Source organism: Barbus barbus (genome assembly GCF_936440315.1).
Source record: "Barbus barbus genome assembly, chromosome: 19".
Taxonomy (NCBI): domain Eukaryota; kingdom Metazoa; phylum Chordata; class Actinopteri; order Cypriniformes; family Cyprinidae; genus Barbus; species Barbus barbus.
Genome location: NC_136747.1, coordinates 80,233 through 94,886, shown reverse-complemented (window position 1 = coordinate 94,886; position 14,654 = coordinate 80,233). Strand labels below are relative to the sequence as shown.

Here is a 14,654-nt window from a genome sequence, read left to right as displayed (position 1 = left end):
GCTTGACTTGGCTCTTTGACGGAGGCTGGGACTCGACTTGGCTCTTGCGCAGCTCTAATCAAACAATTGGGTGCGGTGTCTCGTTCCTCCGCGAACCCCACAGTGAACGTTGAGCCAGCCATCAATAAAGCAAAGTCCAGAAACTGAACAAAAGACGAACGGGGACCCTCTCGGATTAATTGTTACTTAATCAGCTGGTTAATGCCTTCACCAAAAAAATCTATCAATAGACAGTCCGGCAAGTCAGAGCCATTTGCCAAATTTAGATAGTCCTTAACATAATCCTCAAGGGATCGTGTTCCCTGCTTGAGGGTTAGCAACATACCTGCCAGGTCCCTACTTGGCCAACATCGACCAGAAAAGCTGCTGGATCCTTTTGGGGCCGAGTATTCTGTTACAGGGTTGACGAGACGTGAGACGTGCGGATCCATTTGCAAAGCTTTATTATGAAACATAGTCAAGACAGGCAGGGTCGAATAACCAGCAAACAGGTATGTTGAGGGCAAGACAGAAGAGTGGTCAGTAAACAGGCGTGGTCGACGATCGGCGTACAATATCCAAACAGGGCAAGACAGAGAGAATAATCCAGGAACACGGGCAGGAATCAAAACACAGGAAAACAACGAGGAAAACTATAAACAGAGAACGCTTGGTATGCAGACTAGGCTAACAATACTCGGCCCAGAGCAAGAGCAAGTCCCAGGCTTAAATATTGAGTGATTGGGTGATGGTGATTGCGAGATGGATATCAGGTGTGGGCGTGATAATTGTGAACAGCTGTGCGTGTGTCGTCAGTGCAATGGATTATGGGAAATGGAGTCCAATGTGCTGTGTAGTGTGAAAAGTCCATGTGGTGAACGGGTGACCTCTGGTGGTGAATGACTGGAAGTGCATGGCCAGGATTCGTGACAGTTATACTATGATAATTGGTGATGAAAATAAATCATGTTCAATAAGATGTACTTGTGTTTACTAACTGTTTATTCAGTTAAACATGAATTTGGAACTGTAGGCCTACATAAGAGGTTGTGATGAACTGTTTACAGTCAGTAGCTTTGTGTCAATCAGTCCAAGCTCTATTTCTCCTTCTTCCACCAGTCACTCAGGCAGACCAGCTTGTTCACATTTTCTGGTGACAAACTAGATCTCCTCTTCTGCACAATATGGCCTGCTAAAGAAAAAAGTCTCTCGCATGGGACAGTTGTGGCAGGAGTTCCCAAGTATTTACGGGCAATGTGGGCCATCTTACCATAGACAGCAGTGTGCTCCGACCACCACTTCAGTGGACACTGATCTAGACTGGCACTGGGCTCTACCTTGTACCTCTCCACAGTATTGTCTTCTGGTGTCTCCTCATCTGATTCTGAGTCTGATCCCATCAGTAGCAGGGCTGTTTTCTTCTTGGGCGGCTCAGGGTTCTCCTCCCTGAGTGGCTGCAGAGCAGGTTCTTCTCCCTTCACCAACTCACTTAGCTTTGCCCACACTGGCTCCCTCTCTGCTCTGGGCAAGCACTTGAGGTCCTTAAATCGTGGATCTAGAGCAGTCGCTACCTTTGATGAATAAAAAATACTAATTATTGATTGATGAAAATTTAACTTTCCAAATCCAACCTCCATATTTCTTCATGACTCATTCATCTATTCATTGACCGATCTACTGGCTTAACAGTCTATAATGGTCAAACAATGCAGTTATCTTCTGATCAGTCTGACATACCTTAAGCCATTCCAGATTTATTTTCTCCCTCCGCTGGTTGAGGTCCTTGGTGAAAGCAGCCTTGAATCGCACAATATAGGCAGGATCATCATCTGAGATCTTCATTGCGTGCTGGAGGTGGCACAGGGCAGGTAGAACCACAGAGCAGGATACATACTTATCCCCACCAAGGAGCTCAGTGATGTACCTACACAGACAGACACACACACAAACACACACTCATGTTGGTTTTTGTGGTTTATGGGGACTCTCCATAGGCGTAATGGTTTTTATACTGAACAAACTGTGTGTGCTATTGCCCTACACCAACCCTACACCTAAACTTAGCCCTCACAGGAGACTTTGTGCATTTTTAGATTTTCAAAAAAACACCATTTAGTATGTTTTTTAAGCCTTTTGAATTACGGGGACATAGGCAGTGTCCTCATAAACCACCTTCATATTGTAATACCTCTGTCATACCCATGTCATTATACAAATTTGTGTCCTCATAAACCACATAAACATGCACACACACGCACACAGAGACAGACAAACAGACAGACACACACACACACACACAGACAGACAGACAGAGACACACACACACACAGACAGAAACACAGCAATAAATAATTAATGACTGATTCATTTAACTCAGATTACACATTTTTAAAGTTCTTAATCACATTACATTTCAGGGCACGTGTTTCTTAACCCTCTGGGGCCCGCCGTATCGCCGGCGATACGAACTCGGTTTTTTTACGATAAGTGCAAAAGACACTAAAAGTACTCTGTTGATTTTGGTCACACAAATAAGTGTTATACATCAATCGAAACTGTTAAGTGTCTACTTTTTTTTGAGTACACTCACGATTACAACAAAACTTTGTGGTTTTGGAAAAAAAAAGAAAACCAACAGGATGCGCTCTCTGTCTTCTCCGTCTCCGCGATATGTTTATAGTAACGCGTCACTAAAATGAAGTGTAACTCAGCGAATACTCAACACAGAAACATGAGAGTTATCTCTATAGAAAGCCTAAAGTGTCTGCTTTCAAACGAAGTAAGTGTTATCGAAAACAAATGTTCTGTGATAAAGTAATCAGTATGAAACCGACACCATGTTCAGTCTGTCCAGTCTAACTCATTATTTCTAATGAGATCCCGCCCCCTCGTGTTCACATGTAAATAACCACGTGACGCGCGCGCGCGCTTGGAGACGCCCAACAACAAACAATCACGAGACTCTGTTGCTGCTCGTTTCTGGAAGGAGACGCGCTGACTAAAGGCTGGATTCACCTCAGAATAAGTGCAACAGTTCATACAGAAGATCGATCTGAGTAAGTAAATGCTTCTTTTTTGCATTAGTTAGCGTGTTATTGTGACAAACTTGAACGCGTTTAGTTGGGTTTTTCCCAACCGACAACATGATGAATGCTACGCATCTAAGAATGTTTAGAAGAATATTTAATGTTCACAAATAGATTTAATAGCGTGCTAAACAATAACAATTCGTTTCTCAGATATAAAATATCCTTTTTTATGGTACAAAGTACATCCTTTTGTGGTTCACAGCATACGTGAGTCTATGGCTGCAGAATCATAACAGCTAACGTTACTATAAAACCATACATACTAGGCTGTATGACTACAAAATCATAGTTGTTTTTTCCCAAACTGTAATTCCAGACTACAGTGTTTGAATATGATGGGCACTTCATTGTATTTAAATTTCTTACGGCACGAGTATGTTTTCATGCTCTAGATAAAACAATAAAAGTAATATGAGAGTAACGTTACATTGTAACATGATGAATGATACGAGTCTAAGTATGTTTACAACATGTTTATTATTAATAGTCTTCTCTGTTCAAAAATATATTATAATAGCGTGCTAAACAATAATAGTTTCTCCGATATAAAATATAATTTTTTATAGTACAAAGTACATCCTTTTGTAGTCCACAGCATACTTGAGTCTAGTGCTGCAGAATCATAACAGCTGCTATAAAATCATGCATACTAGGCTATATGACTACACAATCATAGTTGTTTTTTCCCCAAACTGTTGTTTTCATGCTCTGTATAAAACAATACAAGTAATATGAGAGTACATTGTAACATGATGAATACTACGAGTCTGTTTAGAACATGTTTATTATTAATAGCGTACTCTGTTCAAAAATAGATTTTAATAACGTACTAAACAATAATAATTAGTTTCTCAGATATAAAATGTATTTTTTTGTGTACGATAGTACAAAGCATGCATGAGTCTATGCTCACAAATGTTTTTTTTTTGGTTGTTTCTATTTTTTTTGGACCAGGTGCCTGAACCACAGATGAATCCTGATGACTTTCTTCAAGATGTTTTCCTCTGAGAGTGCTGTACCAGCATCAGATGGTCAACTACACTGATATTCTATGGTAAAACAAGATCCTTGGCTACTGATTGTGTTTTTTTCTTCTTGAATCCATGGAAATAAGTAAATATCAGGTATTTACAGTAATCTGTTGCAGGAATAACTCAAAGTCTGTTCACATCTCTGTGGTTAGATCAGTGTGCACAATAATGTGTCTTTGACCTTCATTATGTATGTTTTGATTATACTGTGTTGTAAATAAAATACAAATCATTTAAAAACCCCATTTTTTCAGTCTCCTCACACTCTCTGTCTTACCTGCCTCAGTCACAGTCACACTGATGGGCCATTAGCAGCTTTAGGGGAGGGCCCTTTGTCTGTCAGGTGAGAATCACTTAATATTCAAGCCCACTACCACTCCCTCGCATATACGCTTTAGATCACAAAACATGTCTTTAAAAATTTAAATCAATATATTGTTTTCTGTGAATGACTAAGCTGAATGATTTTCACATAATTGTGAAGTAAATATTCTAGCTTACAAGACTGATTACTCAAAAGTCTTATTCAGGACGATTTAGTGTGGCTTTTATGGCCTTATTTCAGCTACATTATTTTCCCCAAAACTTACTAACCACGCATAATATTTTTTTTCTAAGAAATGCAGACATGTACATCCATCTTGGTCACATATTATTGTAGCACAGTTTGTGCTGAATACAAAAAAAATTACATGTTGGTCAATAGTATGATTTAAGAAGCTGAAATAAGCACAAATATCAGGGCATGTCAACACATCTCAAGGGCCCCAAAATGACCTCAGACCCCAGAGGGTTAAATACAAAGTGACATTTAAAAGAACTTGTATGCCAATTCATGAACACGCTATCTTTGTAGACCATACCTGCATGGCTCCAGCAGTTTCTCTAGCTTTGCCAACTTCTCATATTCAGCATTTGTTGGGAGGGCCAGATTGTGCTTCTGCTGAGACAGCGTTGTGTGCAGTGCGTCTCTGTTGCACCTCACGCGCTTGAACATATCAAGGGTGGAATTCCACCGTGTTGGAACATCTTGCATGAGTGGCTCCTGAACTTGTCCAAGGGAGGCTTGCTGGACATTCAGTTCGTCTGAGTTGGCCGGACTGTTTTTGAAATGTCCGACCACTTTACGGCACTTGGCCAGTGCACCATCAAAACCACCTTCCCGAAGTGACATTACAATAGCTCTCTGTACAACATGTGCAACACAGGGCAAATGCTCGAATGGCAGGATCCTCCCTGCTGCCACCATATTAGTAGCGCTGTCTGTTCCAATAGTGCTGATTTTGTCAGCTATCCCCCACTGATTAGCGACGTCGAGAAACTGCCTGACACACGCTTCTGCAAAGTGACGCTCCTCTGTTTTCATCACACCTAACGGACAGACAAAGTAGATCTGAATAAGTTCACTACTAGTAGTAAACAACTAGCAATCATCAAGAAGCAAACATAATGTGGTGGTAATTCGTGGTGTCGTGGTAACTAATAGGCTAAGTAATTAAATGAAATTATGTAATTTAAAATTACATAACGTAGCCTACCTAAAGCGAAGGAGTGAAGTTCCCAGCTGGCATCGATGAGGTGTACAGTAACGCCGAGGTAGTTTTCGTTGTTGACAGATGTCCAATGGTCCCCAGTCAGTGCTACACACCTCGCCTCTACCATCTTCTCATCTTTTACGGCTTTCTCTGCGGCGTGCTGGTCATGTATTCTCCTCATGATAGTTCGCCTCGCAGGTAGTTTGTAAGATGGGTCACCTGTGGCCGCCTGGAGAACAAGCTCGAGCCCATCATCTTCAACCACGCTGATGGGCCGGCAGCTGGTGGCAATCCACTGAGCGAGGAGATTAGTTAGCTTGGCTGATAGAGCTGTGCTGATGGGCTTGCCTCGGTTGCACTCAAACATATTAGTTTGACGACGACTCTTCCCCTGCACTACAGCAGTGCTTGGCCCGGCATCTTCCGCATTAGCTAAGGGATGCTTTGCGTTTAGGTGGTACTTGAGACTGGAAGAACTCCTACAGTAAACTAATACCGCATTGCACAAGGTGCAAACAACCTTAGTCTTGTCGAGGTTTCCATTGGGAAGCTTCTTAAAAATAAAATTTCCCTGAAGCAAACCCGGCGGCTTCATAGCTGCATCCATGTTAGCACGTCACGTTTGATGTGGTAATTTCACAGTAGGCATACACACAGGTTCGAAGACTCGTTCTCGCCTCCTACAGTGCAATTCGGCTAGGTATACATCCACGCTAAAATATCAAGGTGAAAGTCATCATAGCTTGCGTAGTATAGACCCAGCTCCCAACCCAACTTTTAGAATAGATTAACGGCGATATTTTTTTTATCGCCCGATAAGAGTCTCACGTTAACGCAAGCACGTTAACGCCGATAACGGCACACCACTAATTAATTAATTTTTTCAGTGAAAAATATGGATGGATTTCAATTAATTTATGTAAATATATCATTGTTTGTTAATATATAATATAATTAATTAATTTGAATATTAAAATGATTGTTTAAAATATGTATTTGAATGTATTATTATTATTATTAATATGTATTGTGTGTATATATATATATATGGTTTTCTTTTCATTAGTCTTTTATTAAGTCACACACACACATGGCACTATATTCAGTCAGTAAGGAGAGGTCAGGTGTTGTTTGTCTTGTTGTTTATTAATTTTTCATTGATTTTGTTTTGTGAAGGGCGTTACTGCGGTCCAGGGCTACATGCCAAACACCCGCTGGTACGACTACCACACGGTAAGCATTTTATCAGCATGCAAGTCAGCATTTCTATTAGCAAGCATTCGAATCCAGTGAGATCTTAGTAGCATGTAGATTGAAGAACCAGTCATAATGCAAATTCAGCCTGTGATACTGTGTGCTCTGTGTATTGGGTTCTCTTATCTGCTTGTATTTGATTTATCTCCCAGGGTGAAGTTGTTGGAGTGCGAGGACAGTTCATGAATATGGATACACCATTATCAAAAATTAACCTGCACGTGAGAGGAGGCCACATCCTTCCCTGGCAGAAACCAGAGAACAACACACGCTACAGGTGCATCTTTATATAGGCTTGAGGCAGTTTTTCTATAGTTGCATAGTTTTTTTCCACTTTTAAAAGGTTTCTTTCTCCACAGTCAGTTTTCTTTTATATGTCCACATTGGGACTGTCTGACCAATCAGAGCAGAGTAGACTCTCAGAAAAGAGGGCTTAATTTCTAGTGATTATCGTCAATTTGATTTCACAGATACTATTTAAACTAAACTGATCTAGACAATGACATCTCTGAATTCAATAATGAAATGCCTTTAACTGAAAATTGAGTGTTTAATCTTATTATTATACATTACTGACACTCTATCCTCCAATTTGATACTGTTAAGTGCTTTGACACAATCTGTATTGTTAAAAGCGCTATATAAATAAAGGTGACTTGACTTGACTTTAGATCGAACCTTTTCAGACACTGTGAGAAGTGAGGTGATGTTGCATTGGATTTTATGAGATTTTTTTGATCTTGGATGCATGTAAACGTATTGTTGGAAATTCTAAAACAAAATTAGGAACCTTTAAAATCTTTAAAATCTTAATATTTTGTCAGCCAAAGTGGTAAAAATCATTTATTTTTTTAATCTATCTGAAATACTATTATACCTATGCTGTTTTTGTCTCATTTAGGGTCATGAACATGCATGCAAAGTTTCAACACGCTGATGTGTTGTGAAATGTACATACAGAAATTATTATACATTTGTGATGTTCGTGGGTCAATTTGACCTGCATAGGCATCCATTCAAAAGCAACTGATATACACAAAATAACAACAAATTCCTTTGTTGTATTTCAGAGCTCCTCAACTCTAGTCCTGAAGTGCCTCCTAGTGTCAGTGTCTTGATGAGTTTAACAACTTTTTAATTTCAAAGTTTGTGAAAACAAAACTGTTTACCCTTTTAATTGTAAGTCACAGTTTTTGAACATGGACATAAAAAATACTTTTCCGGCTAAAATTGTTATAAAGCTGAAGTACCAAACTTTTCCACTAGATGATACACAGGGACTCTTGATTTCCATTTATTGTTTGAGTGTTCTGAACTATATATTTGAACTATGTATTTCCATAATTTTTAAAGTATTTATGAAGTAGACATCATATTCAGAAATAGTTTGGGCAGTAAATTTAACATTTGATTTGAATTCTATCTCTAAAATATGTGTATAGAATAAAAGTGTGTTTGGCACTATATCACAAATGGAGAATCTATCGCTATTTATCTATTGCTCTGTCATTTCTTTGAAAAACAGTCACCATATATGAAAACTTTCCAAAACCTTTCAAATGATATATAATTTGTCAAGATTACTTTAGGTTTAGACCAAGATATTATCATAAAAAAGTGCAATCACAAACACCTCACAGGTGTGGGGGAGTGGCAATCAAAAATAGTGGTTAAAACCATTTTTATAAATCATAAATTCATATATTCATTCTTTGAAATGTGTGAAAAGTACTGATATTAAAAATGTATTGATTGTACTTGATTGTATGTTTTTTTATATGTCGTAATTTTTGTGAAATTACATTGAATCCAATAGGGGTCAATTTGACCCGGACCATACAGGAAGTCACCTGTTTTTGAACAGTACATGAGCGTTAATAAGTAAGTATATGTGTTCATGTGATGCCACAACACTAATGTAATGTTCCCTTTTTTTCTTAGTCGTCTGAATCCTCTGGGTCTTCTTGTTGCTCTTGATGATGGAGGTTCAGCAAATGGATCCTTGTTCTGGGATGACGGAGAGGGAATTGGTAAGTTATGCATGTTTGTATCCATGTGTGTGCAGGAATGGGAATCCTGACGAATTTAATGGTTTTGATTTAACTTGATGATCACAAACCTATTAGCTGTTTATTTCACCCAAACTCACTGGACAACCGTACATTTCAGCAGTGCTTTCAAAATGAAATGTCCAGTGAGTGGCGCTAAAAGCACATGCAGTTTTATCCTAGACAGATGAATGTGAATCTGGCAACGATTTGTTACGTTGGATGGTGGTTGTTGTAAAAGGTTAATGCTCGATCGTATTTGAAAATGACACCAGCAGCACTAAGCCCGATTCTTAACCTAGTTGTTAATGTTAACATTTTTCTTGAATTTTTCAGTTTACTATGTGTGCTACCGAACAAGCTTTTTTACATCAGAAAAACTGTATATATGAAACTGGTCATGTGACGCAGATGTCAAAATGTTTAGAATATTACGTTTTTGGAATTTTGCAATAAAAAATGTAGGCATATGTTTCCAATGAGCCTGTGTTGGATTTATTACTTTTATATTACTTATAAATTCATGTTAGGTTTTATCAGCATTGCAAACAATAAAACAGTGCTCTGAACATGTATCTATATATTAATTTTCAATTTTTTTTTAATGGTCCTTTCCTGTTCTTCTCTTAATCTTCTTTTCTTGTTCCTCCTTACAGATACTGTTCCGAATAAGCTTTTCCTCTTGACGTCTTTCTCTGCATCTTCGGTACGTTAATATGTTTTGAAGAAAGCTGTGTGTGCAGTTCTTTCAGATTTATTTGGATGGTGATCATTAAATCCAAGAATGTCCATCTCACTTAAAGCCAAACAGCTGTGGCCTTTCTCTATTTAGAAACATTTCTTCTTTATTTATATACCTTTCCCCAGAAAAAAATGCATTGCTTACTGTCAACTTGTTTTCATTTGTGATAGGATTTTTGCTCACACTGTAAATGTGCATGTGTGTATAGTGTTGTGTACAGCTGTCCTGTGTGTTTATATGTTTAGGGTGTTCTTACCAGCGCAGTTCTCATAGATGGTCTGGCCAAGGCCGACAGGTTGACCCTGGGTGTCGTGAAAGTGTGGGGTGTAACAGCGCCCGTCACTCAAGTTATCATGAAAGTGAATGAAAAGCCTGATGCCACATTGGAATTCATGTACAACGCTGAGGTGAGATACTTCATGCAAACATCATCCAGGCAGTTTTATGGATGCTTCTTTCCACCTCTAAATACAAAAAGATAATTGTGACTTTTTTACTCTGAATTGCATGATATAAACTCACAATTCTGACTTTTTTCTCAGAATTGTGAAATATAAACACAATTTTGGGTTATAAATTTCAAATTGTGAGATATAAACACAGAATTCTGAGAAAAAAAGTTGTTTCTCACAACTGAACTCTATAACTCACAATTTCGAGTTTATATCTCACAATCCTGAGAAAAGAAAAAGTCAGAATTGTGAGTTTATATCTTGCAAATACTGAGAGAAAAACTTATTGCAAGTTTTAAAGTTAGAAATGTGTGATTAAAATGTACAATTGCGAGTTATAAAGTCAGAATTGCAAAATATAAACTCTAATCTAATTAATAATTATTTAATAATTTTTATATTTTTTTGTATGTATTTGACAAATTATTAAGTTGAAATGTACATTTATAATTGAGTGGATCTCATGAAAATGCCTTAGCCATATTTTAACCCAAAACAATACTATAAATATAAATAATATATTTTAAAAAGATCGTTTGAAATCTTCATATTTTAAGTAATATAAATAAGCCTTTGTAAATGATTATTATGTATTTAAATTGAAAATGATTTATACATCATGGAACTATTTGTTTGCTGCTTTTAATTTTTGCTCGTCATACTGTAATTCGCCCTAAAATCAATACTAATAATAATTAAATAACTAATAACTAACTAATAATAATTAGTAAAAAAAAAAATATATATTATTTGCATTTCAATATTTTAATTAATATTAATATGAATTAATATTATTTTCATGACAAAAAAATAAAGTTGAATCTCGTATAACTTACAAAAATTTTGTAAATTGCCTAAATGATGTTAATGAGTTAAAATAATGTGAAAGCATCTTGTTATAACTTATTGATCATGTCAGTTTTGAAAATGATTTCTGCATCATGCAAGTATGTGTTTGCTGCCTTTGATTTATGCTGTCTCTTCTCAGGTTCAGGAGTTGCAGTTTGATGCAACATCACAATCTCACACCATCGAGAAGCCTTTCACAATCACCTGGAACACAGCTTAGACTTGGACATGAATCTATGGAAACGGGCTTAAACAGACTAATTATTTACTGATTTATTTACCAGTGTTCAGTTAACTAGTAATTTGTTTAGCTGGAATAAAACTGCAATAAAGTGATATAAACCCCTATCTGTGACTGGATATTTTATGGTAATATTTGATTTAATCTATGAAGAAACCTCTGCGTGTGTGCATGCAGGAAAGAAACAAAACAAGACATCACTGAACAGTCAGGTGCATTAATCAATCATTCTGATTCAGATCAAAAACACACAGAGACTGTTATCTTGTTATAACCAACCCTGTATGCTGGAATACATTAGAGAAAACATGATGAAAAACAGCAAACTCATGCTTTGTTTTCATGCAGTTTTCTATTTACAGTTGGGCGGTTGATGAAATAAGAAAAAATTAAAGTACATCTGGAGTTTCAAAGAGTAATGTGTGAATTTTTTATCAGTGGTCAACTCTTTAAGTATGTCTTCATTTAACCGTGTAAATTTAAGAGAAATATGGAAATGTTTTACAGCTTTTATGAAGTATTGTTAATAGTTAATAAAAATACAATTGTTAATTGAAGGGCTGTGAAATAAATCAGAACTGAGTTTCAATTTCAGTTTTGGCTTCCAAAGATTATGAAAAGCAGATAATCAAGATACAATGATAATTGTGCTGCTGCCGCCTTTCTTTCACAGCTGTGTGCCTCTGTTCCTAAAGTCTGCTACAGACTGTGCGATTTCACAAATCCTGTAAGATCATTACAAATCACACTGTGTGACATTCTCACATGAGTAGATAACTCTTTGGATGTCTTTGCGATAAACACACAATTTTTAATTCAGAAAAGTTTTTGAAATGTATGATTGAACTTTTCTCATTTGACAGACCTACGTTTCAAATTATTTACCCGAGGCGTTTAATGGTCAGAGGGAATACATGTGGTTTTCTAATGTTCATGGGAACCTTTAAATTTCTCACCTAGAACACAAAACTTGTACATTTTGACTCTTTGACTCTTTTGTAGGTATTACGTCATTTGAAATGGTTTACTAAAAGATTAAAGCGCCAGCATCTGTGTTTTCAACATGAAAGAGATGTACAAGGATGTTTAAACTATTATCGTCATTTTCTTTTTGACCCTACTAAACTGGTAATGAATTTTATATGGCAAGTGATACAATGTACAGTTCTCATACTATGTGCGTAAATAGCTTTGCTAAAGTATTTTTCCATGCCAACAGATTCTATATATAATTTCATCCATAAGCTTTCGTACATTCAAGAAACAAAGTCACTAAGAAAGAGACTATAGGAAGACAAGAAAATGTTTATAATGCAGATAGAATTCAGAAAAACTGTTTCATAAATAATTGTGAAAGTTTATTAATCACAGAATTGATATTGTGAATGATATTTTTATTACTCCACTGGATTTAGTCATCTTGCTCAGATAGCAGATGACACAATTCACATTTCGTTTGCTTGTCTGTATTTGTTTTAAGACTCCTCCGCAAGTTCATGCTAATCCTTGAAAGTGAGCACGACGAGTACATACTTATTCATTTAAGAACATTATTGAACATTTGATTTAACTTTTTATTATTTTGACAAACCTCCACTTCAAATTATTTCCCTTGAAGCGTTTGTCCACAGAATCTTTTTCAACACAACGAGATTAAACATTAAAAATGTCATCAGTCACCATCGCCAACTTCTGTGACTCAAATAAAGCAAAATCTCTGGCGTACGTAAGCATCTACAATGCGTGCATATGCTAAACATCTTTGTTTCTCCACTTCTGTCATATTTATTTGATGTAATGCAAACATATTTTGAGAACTATGATCTTCCAAACTTTTGTAAAGGTTATAGAAATAATTCAAATAATCTTTACATAGGCAATATCTTTGCGCCAAGCAAATTGACTAAAAATCATTGAATTACAAAATGCAAAGTGTATACATCATTTAAGAAAAAAATGCTGTAATGCATACAGAATACAGAAATCATCCTCTTGATCTATTGTTACTATTGTTTTACACTCACAACTGAAACATCTCACCATTGTACTCAAAGCTACACATTCAGTAAAGTTTGAGGTTGTACACAGTCTTGAAAAGGCTACAGACACAAAATATCAAGGATGTTTTTTGTGCTCCCTATGTAACTCAAGAGTCCAAGTCACTAAGAAAATTATCATATGAATACAGAAAACCATAACATTATACTACATTCCCTTTAAAAAGGTTATAGACATAGTCGTTTATACAGGAAATATGTTTGCACAACAGAAATATGTATCAGTATAATAAATACCTAATACTGAAATCCTTTGAAAGTTTTAATGTTGATTTTGATGGCCTACACCACTAGCTGATACCACTCTATACTTTTTCATTGGTTTTTTAGATGAAGACGAATCTGGTCAATCATGTAGCGAGTGTTTGCAGGAAACCATTATAAGATAATAAGATAAAAGGATAGTCCTTCTACAAGAGATTGTTTAAACTGAGATTGTGATGTACTGTAGAGCCGTTTCTGGTTTGTCTACAAACCGGCCACGAGACACAAGCCCCTCGATCTTACTGTTTCTCTGTTACATGTACATCTGTTTCATTTAGAACACAAAGTTGCACATTACAAGTTGAAGATAGTGTGGAAACACAATTTTTTGCACACGTCTCTAAATGTGACTTCAATAAATAAATCACAGATGTCATGTAGTTAATTCGGTAACACTTCATAATTGTAACATACACTTGCACGGAGGTAGGTGTAAAACAAGTTGTGTTTATTATTACAGGATGAGTGGTTCTGTGAATGGTGAGGTGAGTCGTGAACTTGAGAAGTCTTGCAGGTGATGATTCGTGCTTCTTAAAGTGTCTTACCGTGTCTTCAGGTGCTGGCCGAGGCGGTGATGTGAAACACTGGAGAGCAGGGAATCCGAGGACACACAGGATGGTCTGGAGACGGGGAAGACAACGAGGAAGAGAACAGGAGGTAAGTTTCAACAGGTAAGGATTGCAGAGGTAATACTCAACGTCTTGGAGATCGTCGGGAAGAGTCCACATTGTAGCAAAGAGATCGGACACTGGGTGAATGGAGGTGAGTGGTTTTATGTGGTTGGACTTGATGATGGTGGTGATGAGGTGCAGGTGCGGGTGATGAGTAAGCAGGTGCAGGTGAAGGTGATTGTGATGACGCTGGAGACAGGCCATTCTGTGACATTACCTCCCCCTCCCGCGCCGTAACCATCCAACCGGGGAGGGGGGGTGGACGCCCTGGATGTCGGTGGAGGACAGGGACACTGGGCTGGCATCCAGGGCAGATCAGGAGACTCGGGAGGCCATGGCGGAACTGGAGACTCGGGAGGCCATGGCGGATCAGGAGACACGGGAGGCCATGGCGGATCAGGAGACACGGGAGGCCATGGCGGATCTGGAGACTCGGGAGGCC

The 14,654-nt window shown here is 37.5% G+C and overlaps 1 protein-coding gene across 1 annotated transcript in view; it reads left to right on the top strand.

Annotated features, from left to right (window-relative positions):
* The window catches only part of LOC306884833 (sucrase-isomaltase, intestinal-like), an 84,966-nt gene extending 73,336 nt beyond the window's left edge, over nt 1–11,630 (top strand). The window contains exons 43-48 of the mRNA XM_079441049.1: nt 6,811–6,867; nt 7,041–7,165; nt 8,830–8,918; nt 9,593–9,642; nt 9,924–10,085; nt 11,119–11,630. Coding sequence (XP_079297175.1) covers nt 6,811–6,867; nt 7,041–7,165; nt 8,830–8,918; nt 9,593–9,642; nt 9,924–10,085; nt 11,119–11,199 — 564 coding nt within the window. The 3' untranslated portion in view covers nt 11,200–11,630. The remainder of the gene's footprint in view (nt 1–6,810; nt 6,868–7,040; nt 7,166–8,829; nt 8,919–9,592; nt 9,643–9,923; nt 10,086–11,118) is intronic.
* The last annotated feature ends 3,024 nt before the right edge of the window (nt 11,631–14,654 follow it).